Raw genomic sequence first — 17,051 nt, 5'->3', positions numbered from 1 at the left:
CTCTTGTGATTTTTCTCTTTGAAGCCACGAGTAGGATTTCCTATAGGAAACCTCAAGTGTAGTTGCGTTATAGGGTATAACTGATTGCAGAGGCATCATAAATAGATGTCACTGAAACATAGAATTGTGTAAGGGTTTAGATCCAGACCCTTAAGAGGAGAGCTACTTGTCATAAGGCAAGCCCATCTGACTGCATCTGAGGGTGGTGCTTTACTGATAGGCCCAAGCCCCTTATTTTACAATGATATTACTTACATGCTTGTTCAGGAGCATGGACTAGAAAATAATTTCAGCTCCTGTGTAGCAAGATTTTAATTTTAGCGTTTACAAAATGACGTTCTCCTCCTGTACCAATACCATTTTCTAAAAATAGCGTACCTGGCTAGCACTTAAACGTTATAACCTCTACCTTGCCATGATTGCTAAAAGTCATCTGTTGTATATCTTTTTAAATCTGCGCTAACACTTGTGGACCATTCATGCCATACTGAAGCTGATTTTCTACTTTATTTTTTCAGTTGTTCATGGTGGACAATGGAGCAGATGACTGGAGAATAGCCATGACTTATGAGCGTATTTTCTTCATCTGCTTGGAAATACTGGTGTGTGCTATTCATCCCATACCTGGGAATTATACGTTCACATGGACGGCCCGGCTTGCCTTCTCCTATGCCCCATCCACAACCACCGCTGATGTGGATATTATTTTATCTATACCAATGTTCTTAAGACTCTATCTGATTGCCAGAGTCATGCTTTTACATAGCAAACTTTTCACTGATGCCTCCTCTAGAAGCATTGGAGCACTTAATAAGATAAACTTCAATACGCGTTTTGTTATGAAGACTTTAATGACTATATGCCCAGGAACTGTACTCTTGGTTTTTAGTATCTCATTATGGATAATTGCCGCATGGACTGTCCGAGCTTGTGAAAGGTAAGTTTGTTTCTTTTCCTGAGAACATAATTTGCCATATGGTGTCCTTGAAAGTGGGAGAAAGAACACATTTTAGACTAGAGGCATGTAGTGACTCACTCTTGAAAATTCAGGCTTTTCCCATGGGCTTCTTTTAAATGAGTGTTACAAGACATTTCTTAAGATTTCTACATACAGCAATGCCTTGATGATTATGTATTTTTCTAACTTGATCAGTTTTCAATAGAGGGCTGCCTTTATAATCTGTCAAAATTTATAGACCTGCAAACTCTATGGATAGAGAGTTCTATCAGAAATGTTTGTTCAGTGGTAATACTGAATTATTTTGGTGTCCCATTGATTATAGTGTTGATTGTTGAGACAGAAGTCTGGAGGAAAAGTGGTGCTGCAAGATGTCTGACCTTTAGGATATGTCTCCAAGTGGTTTGTTGATTGTAGTTCCTATTTATAATAGTGTTCACCTGATTACTACTAAGTATAATATTCTGTTTTATTGAACTCTCAGTAGTTAGTAAAAAGGGGCATTGTGTATTTGTTTTATTGTCTAAAGAACTCTGGTGGTCTAGAGCTAGACACACAATCTCAGAATTCAGGAGCTGCTCTGTGACCCTGGATAAATCAGTTAAGTGTCAGTGACGTTAACCTTGCCATTTAACAAACAAACAAAAATAGATTTGTTATATAAATGGGAGGAACACTATCATAATGGGGGGGAGGAATCTAATGTGACCTTGGTTAAGAAAAGTCAAGTTGAAATTAGCAATAAACCGATAGGAGGAACAACTTAGAAGTTTATAGAACTGTTAAATATTAGGATGTTGGTCTTTGTAGTAACTAGATTTTTTTTTTATTTAGTTTTTGAAAATCCAAGGAAAAATCTCTATATGAGAATTGTTGCAAAAATAGCAAAACCCTTCCTCCATTTCAACTTTCCAGAAGCAATCTCTTTAAATTCTTTTAGCTATTTCTTTGTTAATTACTTTCCACATTTCTAAATGATATTGCTTATATTGCTACATCTAGATTTTTCATCTAATTTTTATGTAATTGGGGTTTTTTGTTCTCTTTCACTTACATGTACCCACCCCTTTCATGACTCTACCCCCCAAAAAAAAGTAATTTCCATCTTCCCAATAAGTTATGAAAACAGCACTAATCTATATCCCATGTTTATATTGTTATGACTATGTGAACTGCATTTGTTGAACAATATAATATGTTATAATCTTTTTGCTTTTCCTCCAGATCTTTTTATTTTCTCTGGGATTAATCGCCTTATTTTATTTGCTTAGTTTTCTTATTTTTTTATTCAGTTTTCTGTGTACTTATCACTAAATAATCTCTAAATTCTCCCATGTATGTAAATATCCTTGTACTATATTGGGCAATGTATCAGTTTCACCTTAATGAAATGATTCTTGGGACTTTTTAACCTGCCTCTCCATCCTCTTGGGGATTTCCTTTGCCTTTTTCTTTCTTTCTTTTTTTTTTTTTTGTATATTGAGAACCCTTTTCCTGGAACCCTGTTTCTCTCTCTCTCTCTCTCTCTCTCTCTCTCTCTCTCTCTCTCTCTCTCTCTCTCTCTCTCTCTCTCCATTTATTCCTTCATTTTGGCAGAATCCATCTTCCAGTAGCTAGTTAAAGATATATTTTTTGAGACCTTTATTGCAAGTCTTTATTCTACTCTCATGCTTAATCGATAACTGGACTGGATATAAAACTCTAGATTGGAAATCACTTTCCCTCAGAATATTGAAGATTATTTTCTCTGGCATCCAGAATACAGCAATCATATGTTGTTCTCATTTTTGATCCCTTCTTTCCTGGAATCTTTTAGGATCAATGTTTTAAAATTGCACAAGGATGTATCTTGGTGTGAATCTATTTTAATCATTGTACTGGGGATTTAGTGGGCCTGTTCAATCTTGGAATTAATAATGTCCTTCAGTTCTTGGAAATTTCCTTGAGTTATTTTAATGATTTTTGTTCCTGTTTTTGTTGTGTGGATATTGGTCCTTCTGTTTAGTTCTTTGATTCTCTTATTTTTCTTTCTGCATTGTTTTCCATCTCTGTTTTTGCTCTATGTATGGGAGATAACCTCAATTTTATCTTTCAAACTTTCTATTGGGATTTTATTTCTTCTCTACTATTTTTCACTGTTTGCTTTTTGACCTCTGAATGCCGATTGTTTAAAATCACATCATGCTTTTGTTTCAGAGATTTAGTGTTGTATTTCTCTGGAGATGTTAATGATAATTTTTTTCTCTTTGTATACTTCTTCTTTCCCCAAAGATTCAATTTTTTTCCTGTTTGTTTTGACTTCTGTTTTAGAAGCTTTTCTTAAGTGTTTAGGTAACCTTGATTATCTGCTCATACTTACAAGTGAGGTACTAAACAGTTGATTGGATGCTTTCTGTACAAATCTAGAACTTGTCAACGGCGAGCTTAACTGAAAGGTGATTTTGGGGGGAGGTACTGATTTTTCTATCTTTACATATTTTCTGTTTTCTCTGAACAATCTGGCCCATCAGAAGTCTTTTTTTACTGTCCTGCCATGATGGTAGAAACCTTGTGACAGCATTCTGGTAATTGGAAGGGCAAAGAAGAGGTCTTACCAGTTAATATGTGAACATTTGTTTATTTTCCTAGTTGCAGCACAGTAGGCCTGCTCTCTGTAGTCATCCCACAGACCTTGTGTTTTAACCCCTCCAGACAATAAACTTCCAGACTTCTGCAGGTTGGCAAAAAGCATTACCACTCCCACAGAGGGGAAAAGGGAAACTAGGTGTCTAACTGCTTTTATGCAGTATTTAAACCTGTCCTCACATTTAAAGCTCTGTCATTATCTCCACTTACAGAAAAACTGGTGCCTAAATTCCTGAGTCTTTAGGGGGTGTGGTGTGTTGGTTCTCAGTGGAAATATGGTTGCTTCTTGATTTTTCACCACTGCTGATCTAGAATTCTCCTTTCTCAAGTCAGGTAAGTCAGTTATCACTTATCAATTGGCTTTCTCGCTTCTTTACCATTGTCTTGTGACTGATTCTTATTGTCCTTGTGAGTTTATGCTTTCTTTGATTGTTCTTTTTATTTGTTTTAAAATGACTTATGGTCATCTAAAGAGGATCTAGGGAGGGAGCTGAGGTCAGTGTGTTTATTGAGTCTGCCTGCTTTTACCAGAAATTCTTTAGTGACTAGTTTTTAATATCATTTATCTGAACTTCTTTTAGAACGTCTCTACATAAATATGGCATTTGAAGGATTAAAGTTTTCCTTTTAAAGTATGGTAGACTCCTTATGGTAATGCTTTGTTTCCTAGCAATCGTGGTATTTAGAGGCTTATGTTATTTTCTGGAGCAGATGTACCTATGAAGATTGAAGAATAAATATGGAAAACCTTAGTTGATATACCTATTTAGTTTAAGAAGATTATCTTAATTAAATGTTATGCATGACAATGTAGCAATGAGGGTAAAAGCATAGTTTAAGAATATGTACATCTATATGGGTGGTCTTCAGTGCATCAGCGTCCCAAGAGCCAATTAAATAAAATAGCCTCAAAATTACGCATGCTTTCCATTTTCTTTTCAGAAACTGTTCCTCTTAGCTATCATAACCCCTCATCACTAAACACAGAAAGCCTGAGGCAAGCTGTGCCAAATCTTAGCAGGCCAAAGTACATGTATTTTGTAACATGCTCAAATTGTTAGATGATGGATCGTTCCTTTTTTCATATAAAGCACTAGAAAGTGAAAGTTGCCCATTTCATATCAAGAATGAGAGTGTAGCCAGCAGTTACATAAAATGGAACAAATCTGTGGCATAGTGGGGAAGGTTGAAAGACCAGACTCTTGATTGGGACACTGGGATTTAGTCCCAGTTGTACAATTTAGGGGCTGAGTGACCTCAGGCCAAGCAGATCACTTCTTTTTGCCTTTGTTTCTTCATTGCAAACTAAATGGATTGATAAGCTTTCCTCTTCCAAAGGTAACATTTTGTAATTGTACAAATATGTAAAGAAAAGAAAATCATTAATCAGCATTGCAATAATAGAAGATTTTCCACATTATGTTTTTCAAGAAGCTTCCCATTTGGCTGCATATTATCTCTATGTTGTGACTTGTAAGATACAAAGATATAAAAAATTCACTTTGTTTTTCACAGTTGATTTTAAATATGATGTCACCTGCATCTTAGACTTCCTTAGATGTTTCTCTCCTTCCTTCCTTTCCTTTCCTTTTGTGAAATTTGCAATACTTAATACATTAAGTATTAAGTTTCTCATTTCTTTAGTTTGGAGTTTGGATTTGAATGAACTCATTTCTTTAGTTTGGAGTTTGGATTTGAATGAACCCCACAGGGGTCCATCTTTGGTTTATCCACACATTCTCTCCATATTAGAGGAGGAGTCACACCTGATAGAAATTCTCGTCTCACTTTCTTGGAGTAAGTCCAAGAATATATTTAAAAGGAGAGAGATATTGAGAGGGAGAAAGGCAGATGGCTTTCTGGAGAAGTTTGTTTTGCAAACCTATCCCTCGCCTTCTGAGCACAGCACATCTAGAGGTTTCTGGAAAATGTTCTCCACTGAGGAGGGACAGTCGGTAACCACAAAATGGTCTCAGGGTTTTTGAAAAATAATTTCGGGAACGTAATCAATAATGTTGTAAAGATTTGTAGGGTATCTGATGGACACAGGTCCCATTTGGGAGACCACCTCAGGGAAGATGTAGATGCTTGATCAATGTACTGTACACCTGAAGCTGAACAATAATGAATGCCAACTATAAAAAAAAAAAAGGCATCTGTTCCTTGTAGTATTACTTACCCTAGCATATCATGTACCTCTGATTAACCTGTAAGTAATAAAACCTCTTCCCTTTTCTTTCTTTCTTTCCCTGCCCCCCTTCTCCCATCAATGATAGGCGGAAACAGAGTGGCAAATATCTGGCATTATTTCTGTGGCCTACATTTGTCAGGAGGAGGCTTCCCCAAAGCAGATCACGGTATCCCTTCTCTCTTTGATTCTGGTCTGGCCTTGTATTGAAGTGGATTTTAGGCCTGGAAAGGGCACTCTCTTCTGAAGTGGCCTGGGGAATGTGGCCTGGTGCTGTTAAGTGATCTCATGTTCACAGCGACGTAGACCAAAGGCATTTAATCAAATGTGTTAGGAGATACTTGAGAAACATTTATGTCTTAGAAAAAGTATAAATCCCAGAGCTTGGGGTCTTGAAAATTAGTAATTATCCCATCCAGACATTTACTTTTTGAGGCTTCACTGGTTCTGTAATAATATCACAGGTGAGTGTCCAACCCAAAGTGTATGTTTTTCACTGGACACTGTTTCTGGAGAAGGTTAATAGCTGTTTTGGAAGATGTAGGATTGGGCGCTGTGGCCCAGTGCTATGTTACACTAAAGAAAGTGTTTTGTGCTGTTTTTGTTTTCTTTTTTACTCGAAAGGTTCTCAGAGCATTTAATATATAAAGGTGCATTGAGAATATCCAAGAGGGGAAAAGAGCATTTATTTGGACACGTCTTCTGGGAAACACAGTTGGCATATGTCAGTACTGAAATTTCAGAGACAGAAAGGGATTGTAACTTTCTGCACAGTTTGTGAATTAAAAAAAAAAATTGTTCTTTGTTCAGTATATACTTCTTTTTCCTACAGTTTTTGTAATGTGGGAGAGGGGGTGAGTTTGGGATGGAGAGGAAGAAGAGGGAAGGAAAAGGGACCTGGGAACTTGGGTGGCAGTGTTACCAAGCAGTAAAGTAGATGCTGTAATAATCTGTAATAAACTAGAGATGCTAGGAACTATTTCTGTTGCTGAAATAGATTCATATAGTTAAGACATTAGTGGCTAAATAAGCTTATTGTTCTTATGTATCATTGTTTTACCTCTAAGAGCTTTTAAGTATGCATTAATTAGTATGCATTAGTTAAGAGGAAAATTTTCTAAAAATGACTTAAGAATGCTTTACTTTTTTAAAAGTGGGAAAACTGGAGAAGCAAACAATGTAATTTGTTTTCAATAGCCTCTGATAATCTAAACTGCAGTTTAGATGGATTAATAATATTTTTTCTATCACTAAAAACTAATGGATGAAAATAGATTTGGTATTTATTTTTTAAATTATCAAAGACAACCTGAAGATTGGAGTTTCGGTTTGTTTGGCATCTACTATTCAGTGTCTTAAAAGTATGTTTCATTTCTTCCATTAGTCAAGTTAGACTTTTCTCTGTTTTTTTCACTCTCACTAACAGTCTCCTCCACTGTGTTTTTTAAAATTGCCTGGCAGATGATTCCTGAAATCCACTTGAAACTTACTTAATTATAACATAAAATATTGTGGAGTATAACAGTCAAATCATAGCCCATAATGACACCTTATACAACGTATATTTCATATAAAATAGCTGCCTTTTTTTCTTTTGTTTCTGATTTTTATTTTATTAAACTTATTGGGATGACATAAAAACAACCATAGTGTCTTTTGACAGATGACTGGATAAAGAAGATGTACATGTAAACGATGGAATATTACTTGGCCATAAGAAAAGATGAAATGTTGCCATTTACGACAACATGGATGGATCTTGAGATTATTATGCTAAGTGAAATAAGTCAGACAGAAAAGTTGAGAACCATATGATTTTACTCATATGTGGGAAAATGGCTGCTTTTAACACAAGGATCCGTTATGTCTTCTGACACTGTATTACGAAGTTGGTAAGGAAAGCCCTTATAGGATGACAATATCCTATTTTGTAACTACACAGGTTTCCATCCTTTTAGCACCAATCCATAGAGGATATACGATTTGTGGTTCCACTTCCTATTGAATATGGCCTGAGTATCACCTCAATTTTCTATATGTTAATATTAAGGTAAAATAAATGCCCTTATTCCTGAGCACCAATAAAACCAAATGTAGAATGGTAGCTGTCTACATCTCAGAAATTAATTCAGCATTGTGGTGGTTATCTTTTTGTGGCTAAGTATGAATCTGTTACTCTAAGATTGTACATTTGTGGCTTCTTCTGTATGATTTTAGATAAAACTGAACTTTAAGTTTCAATATGTGATAAACTGGAATGGTTAAATGATCGGGGTTCTAATTTTCAAGTTTCTCATTTCAAAAAGTTTCAGTTTGTTTCTGTTCTTTTATATGATATAAAGACAGTTCTTCAAGGAAGAAGAGATGGGTGGAAACGGAAAGTCTCATTTGTTCTATTTATTTATTTTATGATTTATATAGGACCAAATGTCGGAGAATTTGAAATGAGGAGCTACATATCTAAATACTGGCTTGTTCTGCCATCTATGATTTTATTTTATGATTTCAGGAGACTTGCTGAGAGGCCTACTTCTTTTCAAGCCCTGACCATCAGAGATGCCTTATTTCCTGTTAATTTACTTAAATTTGAAATCAAGTTTCTTCGATAGTTGTAAAAGTAGTCATAAAATATGCATTGCAGTGCTAGGAAAACATCCTGCTGGCACCTTGATTTATTACAGTATACTGAATAATAAGATTATTTCTCACCACTTCAGGTTTCAGCTGTTGCTAAGTAAACTCTAAGCATTTCATCAATGGATTTGTAATTTGTGTTTGATGGTAATGTAATACTTTGTAAACTAATACTTCCAGGGTCTGATTCATACATACAGATATAGCATTTTCAAACTCATAAATGAGTCACCACTTTAAAATGGGCCCTTTCAAGTTATAAAAGTCGGCAGTTCCAAAGCATTCATCATGCATCTGTGACTTGCAAAGTATCCATGCTCAGTATAATGTTTTCCAAATAAATTGGTCGTTAAAGTCTTATGAAAAGAAAAGCCAGTACTCTCTCAAGTTCAATTCTCTCTTTATTCCTATATAGATATGATTTGTTTTTTTTTTTTTTTTTTTGGTTTACCTCCTAAGAGAACAATGAGGATTGATATTTATTGGCAAGATGCTTTGAGATGCTGGTTTGAAGAGTGTAGCTTGGAAGTATCAGCAGTGATTATATTCAAGCAGAAAAAAATGAGAAGCCGAACAGCTCAGAAATTCAACCTCACTAATTTCATAGTCAATTCATTGGTCCTCCCCATCATGACACCCATGTTAATGTATAGATTTTATGGAATATGGATCCTGGGCATCTTGTGACTTTGGAAAATCCCTTTGATCATCGATGTAGTACATTAGACAAGGTGTATGTAGGCAAGTGTCATGCAATTTAGCTTCAGAACCAGTGTTACAGATAAAAAGAAAGAACATAAAGTCTAAATGTTGATTCCCTGACATTCAAGCTATTTTGTCTTTAAGAAAATTGATATGTTTCTTAGACATACATGGGGCTAGGTTGGAGAAAACAAGTTTTTCCTACTTGCCTGCAGGATTTCCCATGTTCTATTTTTTAAAAGTTTGCAGCCTTTATTTTTAATGTTACCTTATTGCAAAATAGCATAACAAAAGAAATTCAAGTGATGAAAAAAATGCCTCTACATGCAATAAAATGTACACATTTTGAAGAAGCACAGAGCATGGACAAGTGTCCCTTCTATTACAATGTTAAATTTTTATAACCTTAGTACATATTATTGGGATCGCTGAATGATACGAGAATTCAATTCTAGAATGAGATGGGTTTTAGAATTGTATCCCAGAACTGGTGTTGGGGTACAGAGTACCTATTCTTTGTCAGGAAGGCTGTGTGGCTTGACTCCCCAGGCAGGATTAGATGAACTGTTTCTCCACTGCTCGCCGGCCTGGTAGGGCGTCATCTAGCCTATTGAGATACTTCCTGAGGCCTGAAGGAGGCCAGTGTCAATCCTTGAACTCTCCGACTCTGCCAGTTCCAACCCTGTTGTGTCCCTGATTCAAAAGCCCATGGATTAAATTGTCTGATCACTGCCAAATTCCTAAGGGTTATTGGAAAAGACCCAATTATCAGATATTTAAACTTAGCATTTAATAATGGTGGTGAAGTCAAAGCCATTTTGAGAACATGGTGATTATTTGATAAATGCTTACTGACTAAATAAAGGAATACAAACCTTCACACGGAGTTTCACCCGAATTTTTGACCAAAGTGTAAAAAGAAAAGAGGATTCTTGTCATTCTTATCTGGTTCTTTTTGAACAACTTTATTGAATCATAAGCTATATACATATTTTAAGTGTATAATTTAATACCTTTTAGTAAATGTTTACAGCTATGCAACCATCACCTCTACTGAGTTTTAAAGAGTTTCATAACCCCCCCACCCCACCCCCCGTCCCTCCAGTCCTAGGCGACTACTCACATACTATCTCTTTTTTGCTTTTCTAAGCCTTTCATAGAAAAGGAATCAGATACTGTATAGTTTTTGCATCTGGCTTTTCCTACATAGCTTAAATTTTGGGGGTATATCCTTGTAGTATGTATCATAGTTTGTTCCTTTTTTATTCATGAATAGTATTCTTTTGTAAGGATATGCCGCATTTTGTTCATCCATTCACCAGCTGACATACCTATATTTAGAAGGTTTCCTGTTTGTGGCCATGATGAATAGTATTGCTATGAACTTTTGCACAGAAGTCTCTATTGTAAATATTGTTTCTTCTTTTTTTTTTTAGGTAGACATGTAGGAATGGCTCTACCATTTTATATTCCCACCAGATATCAACAATACATACTAGTACCTCGGTTTTCAAACGTCTCCGTTGACGAACATTTCGGTTTACGAACGCCGTAAACCCTGAAGTAAATGCTTCGGTTTTTGAACACACCTCAGAAGTCGAACATGTCACGTAGCTTCCACTGAGTGCAAGATCCTGAGGCCTAGCTGTTGGCTGTTTTCGAATGTTTCAGAACTCGAATGGTCTTCCGGAATGGATTACGTTCGAAAACCGAGGTACCACTGTATAAGGGTTCCAGTTTTATCGCAATCTTGACAACATTGTCATCACATGTGGATATATCACATTGTCAGTCATACACACACACACACACACACACACACACACACGGACACACACACACAGACACACACACACACTTATATAATCTCATAAGCATTCTAGTGAGTATAAAGTGATACCTTATTATGGTTGTAATTTGCAGTTCTCCAATGACTAATGATGGTGAACACCTTTTATGTGATCATTTGCCATTTGTATATCTTACGCGAAATGTCTATTTAAATGATTTGCTCATTTTTAAACTGAGTCATTTGCCTTTATCTATTCTGGTTATCAGATATATGATTTGCAAATATTTTATTCTAGTGTATTTTGAGCATATGGAATCTACACATACTTGCCTTTCTCTAAATCAATTTTGCCTCACCTCCCAAAGCCACACAGGAAAAAATCCAGGTACACATACCCAGAGACTGTGAGCTCTTTGAAGAAACTTGCTTCACTTACTAAGTTTTCTGCTTCCTGCCCTTTTTCTACCCTTGTTGCCTTTCTGGTAAACCACTATTTTCTAGTAACAGGAAAGAGATGAAGGATCAAGGGAGAAATATATTTCTAATTCTTGCATTACTTTGATGATTAGAGTAGCTATGAAAAATGAAGTCCAGAGAATATATCATTTTTACATGGAGGGTGATGTTCCTAACTTGCCTCCCATGGGGACTTTTAAGATTCTTGTGGTTTTGTTTTTGTTTTCACAGGTGAGGTAATAATTTGTTTTCATTGGTCTACAGCTTTCTTTACGACCAAGAGCAAACATTTGTCACATGTCTCACCCCATTTTAGGTATGTAGCTAAAGATTATTAAAAACCAAGCTCCCCCCCTCCCTTTTGTGTGGCCCTGCTAGATCTGATGACGGCCCGCACTCAGGACTTTGCAAGAGGAATAATCTAGCTATGGGCTGCCTGACCATTGTTTGACTGCACTTCGCCACTTGCTTTGTGTCATAGTGACAATAGTGACAGGATATCATAGTACAACTCACAGAGATGTGGCAATTTCTATTTGACATTCCGTACGCCACAGTGGCCCAGGGGCAAAAAATCTTTGAGAGACTACTGCCTAATATCATTGCTTTCAGGTCTCCTCTCATAGACTTAGTGTTCCGAAAGCTTTCTGTGTTACATAACACACACTATTTTAGTTTATTGAATTGTATTTAATGTTCTAACAGAACATTAAGATGCAATTTAAAAAGAAGTGTTTGCAGACTTTGTGTTATCTAATGTGGCTTTAGAACCTCTTATGAAACTTCATGTAAGAATCATGGTCCGTACGTATGAAAGCCAGAAAGTGAGACGCAAAGTTTTCAGATTGAGTTGGATTGGCAGAAAATACCTGTTGTCAGTGATCATAGTGAAAGGTTAAATTTAGTAGCTTTCTTGATTTCTAGAAATGGTTTCTAACATTTCGTGTGATTGGGCATATTAGTAATCATAAATTCTCTGTTTTTGAACAAAACTGGGGCTTTGGTAGGCATCTGTAGAAAATCATCCTGAATCGCCACTTATTTTTATTTGGGGGAGTAGTTTTATGCTTTTGTCCTAGAAGATATTAGAAAAGAGAGTGTACAACATAGAAAGATCCTCTTCTGTCAGTAATTTTAATCTGACTTAGTGGTGGCCAGCCCTTAGAATTTTTGGCTTTCTGTATGTCTGGAAAGGGATGAGTATTCTTAGATTTACTGCTGTAACTATGGTGGTCTGCCTCCTGTACTTTCTACTGGTTAGTAAGGTATTTTTGTTTTGTTTTTAAATAAGTTCTAAAAAGCTCTGGGGTATCATTGTGAAGTAAGTGACCACTCTGTCAGGTTTTGTATTCCTGTTTAAGGCTTCTCCATTTTTTTTTTAATAAACTGATAGCTTTTGTTCCTCTTCTCATCCACCATTCACTTCCTTTATCATCTCGATCCTGTTCTTTATCCCTACGAATATCATTGGTATTCACGATGATGGGCAGGTGCTTTGGGTAGGTGCATGATGATGGATGGTTGGATGGTAAAACAAATGAAGGTGCCATGATTAGCAGGTTTGATGTGGTGTTGAACAGGAAAACTATTGTAGTCATTAATCATTGGCATCATACACTCAAAACTTATATCCGGTCCTGGTTAGCTTCAGGGATGAGTTCTCTCTCCAGTTTAAAGGTATTGTTTGAGTGCCTATGGTATTCTACACTCTGTGCAAATGGAAATCCTACAAAAGCCCCACCTGAACCAACTTCTCAAGGACAAAGAGCACATCGAATACATCTTTATCCCCATAGCCCAGAGCCCTTTAATATTTGGGTCAGAGAAGACTTTTACAAGTCGTCTAATGCTGTCAGGTCCAGAGTAACACCAATTACCATTGCTCCGTGAGGACTTGTGAGGTAAATGTTCCTGCACACGTGTGTATCCAGCAGTCAGAACAGTAGAAGGCTGATTGATTAGGAACACGTCATGAGTTCCTTCATGTATCACAGTTTAACCCCATAAAAGTTCTTATAAAGAATACTACTCATGAGCATCATGTTTGGAAAATGTGGAAAAATTCTCATATCTTCATTTTATCATTTTCCAGGAACTGGTTCATTTGCAAGTAATTAGAGTTTTACTATTTAGCAAGTTAGCAGAGGTTAATGAGGAGCTCTGTGTTAATTTAAAATTTCTTTGAAGGAGGGGTGAAAATAGCACTTGCTGAATTTTTGATGACTGCAGGTACGTTGGTCTTGGAAATCTGAAACCTTTGTTATGTGTTGCACTGACAGGCAGAAGGCCTCACGAAAACATGACAGGCACCGTTCACTGTTTGAAACCCTTCTCAGCATTCAGCCTGGAAGCACGTTCACTGACTCTGCTGGCGCACACAGACTTCTGACAGACGTTCTGAGTCTTTTATCTTAGGTGACACTTTCTGGGCTCTCAGCATCTGTGAGGCTATGATCACTAACTGGGATCAACAAAGGGAGGGCAGAGGGAACCCCACCCTGAGGCGACATTAGTGACAGAGCTCCACAGTGCAGAGAAGCGTGCAAATGGATGTGAGTGCCCCTAAAGCAGCATTTCATCTTTCTTTCATGAAACTTCCCATGTTCTAAGATCACTGCTGTTGTCCCTTCTGCTGTTCAACCTCGGTCTTGCGATGAGTTTAATGTCATGTGTACTTCCTGAAAGCCTTGTTCAGAATAATAGGCAACCTAGCTTTATTCCTATTAGAAATGCACACAACAAGTGCTATTCACCAAGGGCTGCAGAACTTCTGAGAATTTCAACCACGCCCTTCAGGGGGAAAAAGCATCATGAGTTTTAAACCACCAGATTTAACTTCCTCGTACAATCATATCTTTAGGTAACCACACAACTGAAGAATCCAAATAGTCTATCTGCAAGATAATGTAAGACTTTTGTTCATGGTCCTTTATCCAGTTTTACTTTTTATTAGAGATTTTATCTGCTTTAGTCTTTGTCTTAATTTGTGCTTCTTAGTCATCATTTTTTTGTAGGGACAAATATCAGGGAGAACGGAGGGAATGCAAATAATCTTTCCAGTGTGCTGAGCTATCTAAAGCAGGGGTTCTCAAACTATGGCCCATGAGCCAAATTTGGCCCACTGTTTTTGGATAGCCCATGAGCTAAGAACAGTTTTTAATTTTTTAAAAATTATTGTGTGGAAACGGGGTAGGGGATATTTGACAGAGACCATATGTGGTCTGCAAAGCCTAAAGTATTTACTGTCATCTTACAGAACAAGTTTACTGATCTTAAAATGACATCATTTTTGTTAAATTTGTTTTGAACACAATGTGTGATATAGTACATTACAAAAGATTTTTCTGTTTCAGACAATGAATATATATTTGTCACAGCTTAAATAAGGAGGGTGTTTTTTTTTCTTTTTGAAAATAATCATTATAATATATTTAGGGCTAACTATAAGCTTTTTGTGACCAAGGATCAAATATTGATATTGGTTTAAGTGATAGGTACAAGTGTCATACAGATGTTAATCAGTGACCTAAGCTATCTTGACTAGTACTAGCTAGATGCTGGTATAATTCATTTTTAATGAATTACTAAACAATACTAAACAAAACTACCTTCTGTTCATCTAAAATAATGCAACAAGACATGAAAGTAGTGCTCTGACCTATTGAAGGATCTCGTCCCCTGAGCTTTGATCGCACTGGCCTTGAGTAATATCCGTGGAAACAGAATCATTAAGAAATCTGTTCTGGAGGTTGTGGAGGAGCAGATCTTGGGATAGATTTAGAATTGACGCTTCCAAAAGATAATCACTGAACATTGGCAGAATGATTTTGCTTTGACTAGGAAAATAATCTAAAGTCTTCTTGCAGTGTTGTTCTCTACCATATGTAACTGAGCTATGGGTAAAGCAGTGGCTCCATGCTGCTTATCGTTGGCAGTTTTAAGGGTAAAACAATCTTGACTGCTGTTATGTAATGGGGTATCATCATAACATACCACGATTGCCTTTGTCCTATTGTCTCTGCTTCCAAATGCAGGACTGTTTCTATCAAGTTGGTCTATGTTCCTAACATGGGAGAAATTGACCATCAAGAGATTAAAATAATTCCTGTTTGATTTTCTTAACGTACAAATCTCTAGTACGTCTTCTCATGAGGTTTCCTTGCTATTTCTCGTAAGCATTACTGCCTTTTCCATAAACATAATATCCATTTCTCAGAAGAGCAGAAAGGAGGAAGATATAATTTGGTTAAGATACCAGATGTCTGGAACAATATCATGATTGTGATAACAATATTTATATTACCTTAAGAAAGCATTCACAGACATGTTTTATAGGTGATCTGGAACTTAATTTTTGCTTGATAAGAATTTCCTATTATTGTAACATCACAACTTCCCCCTTCTCACTTCTTCATTCCATCTGATCCCTCAGACTGGCTGTCGATCTGTCTCATTTTGGCTGGGCGTGCTCTGACCCCAAAGGACTATAGTTGCAGAGCAGTTTTCGCTCTGTAAAAATAATATTCCCCTTCTTTCCCCGATGGTTTTGATGGACACATTTTTCATACTTAAGACAGATAGGTGGGATGTGACTAAAAATTGCAATGTGCTTCTTTCTCAAAACAAGTTTATTTTTTGAATGCTACAGATTTTTGTACCTTTCCAATACAGCCTTAAGTTGTCTTAACCACTTTCCAATCTATTTTGCACATAGCCTCGGATGTTCTTGATTTAAGCATATATTATATTTGCTTTTTATAGATTGTGGGAAAGGAAGAAATCTTGAGTTATGGTTACTAGTGAACCAACATATTTAAGTGAAATTGTAAAAAAGAAAACAAAAAAGCCAACATGTGGGTTAAGCTTTAAGGTAGATTAAATTTTAAAAGAATGCATCTGTAATTTGCTCATTTGTCTTCAAATTGAAATTAATCTTCTTGGTATGTTTTGAAAGGAACCACCCTTATGGTTCTCAGGTTTTCATTATCTGTAGTTAGTCACTGGTGTTCTACAAAAACCATTCTGCTAATTAGTCTTTTCTAAAATCATTGCTAGGCACAAAGGGAAAATATGACTCAGAAAGAGAACGTGTGCTACTCGTAGTTGCATCTCCATATTAAGGAGATTGTTTAGACGCGCCCTAGTCTTCCATAAAAACAGAAAAAGGCTGTGTGTGTGTGTGTGTGTGTGCAAGTCTCTTAAGGACTCAGAATGGCTAGATATTCCATATATAAAATTTGAGTGATACACACACACACACACACACACACACGTGTACTATATTTTTATATACATATATAATAAGTATGTATTATATATGTGTACACACACACACAGGATGCCAAAAAATGTATACACATTTTAAGAAAGGAAAAAACTATATTAGAATTATAATGCTCAATGTATACCACTAACAGAAGATGAATACAAGTCATGTGTATACAGTTTTTTGGTACCCCCGGTATTTGAATGCCATCTTTTAAGTACCTGTTAGCTCAGTGGGAGGTCAATTCTTCTCGTCATCATAGACACTGTGGTGATGAGGCCAAGATGGTAAGCATAACTGTGTTGTCCCCTGGAGTTTGCTTTTGTCACAGCCAAAAGTTGTTCTCTGTGAGCAAACATGGGTCTTGTAGAACAGACCATCGTAGAGACTCAAAGATAACTGCACAAATCTGACTAGAATTACTCAGAAA

The 17,051-nt window shown here is 36.4% G+C and overlaps 1 protein-coding gene across 3 annotated transcripts in view; it reads left to right on the top strand.

Moving 5' to 3' along the window:
• KCNN2 (potassium calcium-activated channel subfamily N member 2) overlaps positions 1-17,051 on the top strand; it is a 386,949-nt gene that overhangs the window by 279,859 nt on the left and 90,039 nt on the right. The window contains exon 6 of one of the 3 annotated variants that reach the window (XM_081054007.1): positions 519-937. The exons of 1 other annotated variant lie outside the window; for it this stretch is intronic. In XM_081054007.1, coding sequence (XP_080910133.1) covers positions 519-937 — 419 coding nt within the window. Of the gene's footprint in view, positions 1-518; positions 938-3,793; positions 3,917-17,051 lie in introns of those variants that run through there. One more of the 3 variants, XM_081054009.1, reaches the window with a different exon arrangement.

Source organism: Rhinolophus hipposideros, assembly GCF_964194185.1.
Source record: "Rhinolophus hipposideros genome assembly, chromosome: 7".
Lineage (NCBI taxonomy): Eukaryota > Metazoa > Chordata > Mammalia > Chiroptera > Rhinolophidae > Rhinolophus > Rhinolophus hipposideros.
This window is presented reverse-complemented; position numbering and strand designations above follow the sequence as displayed.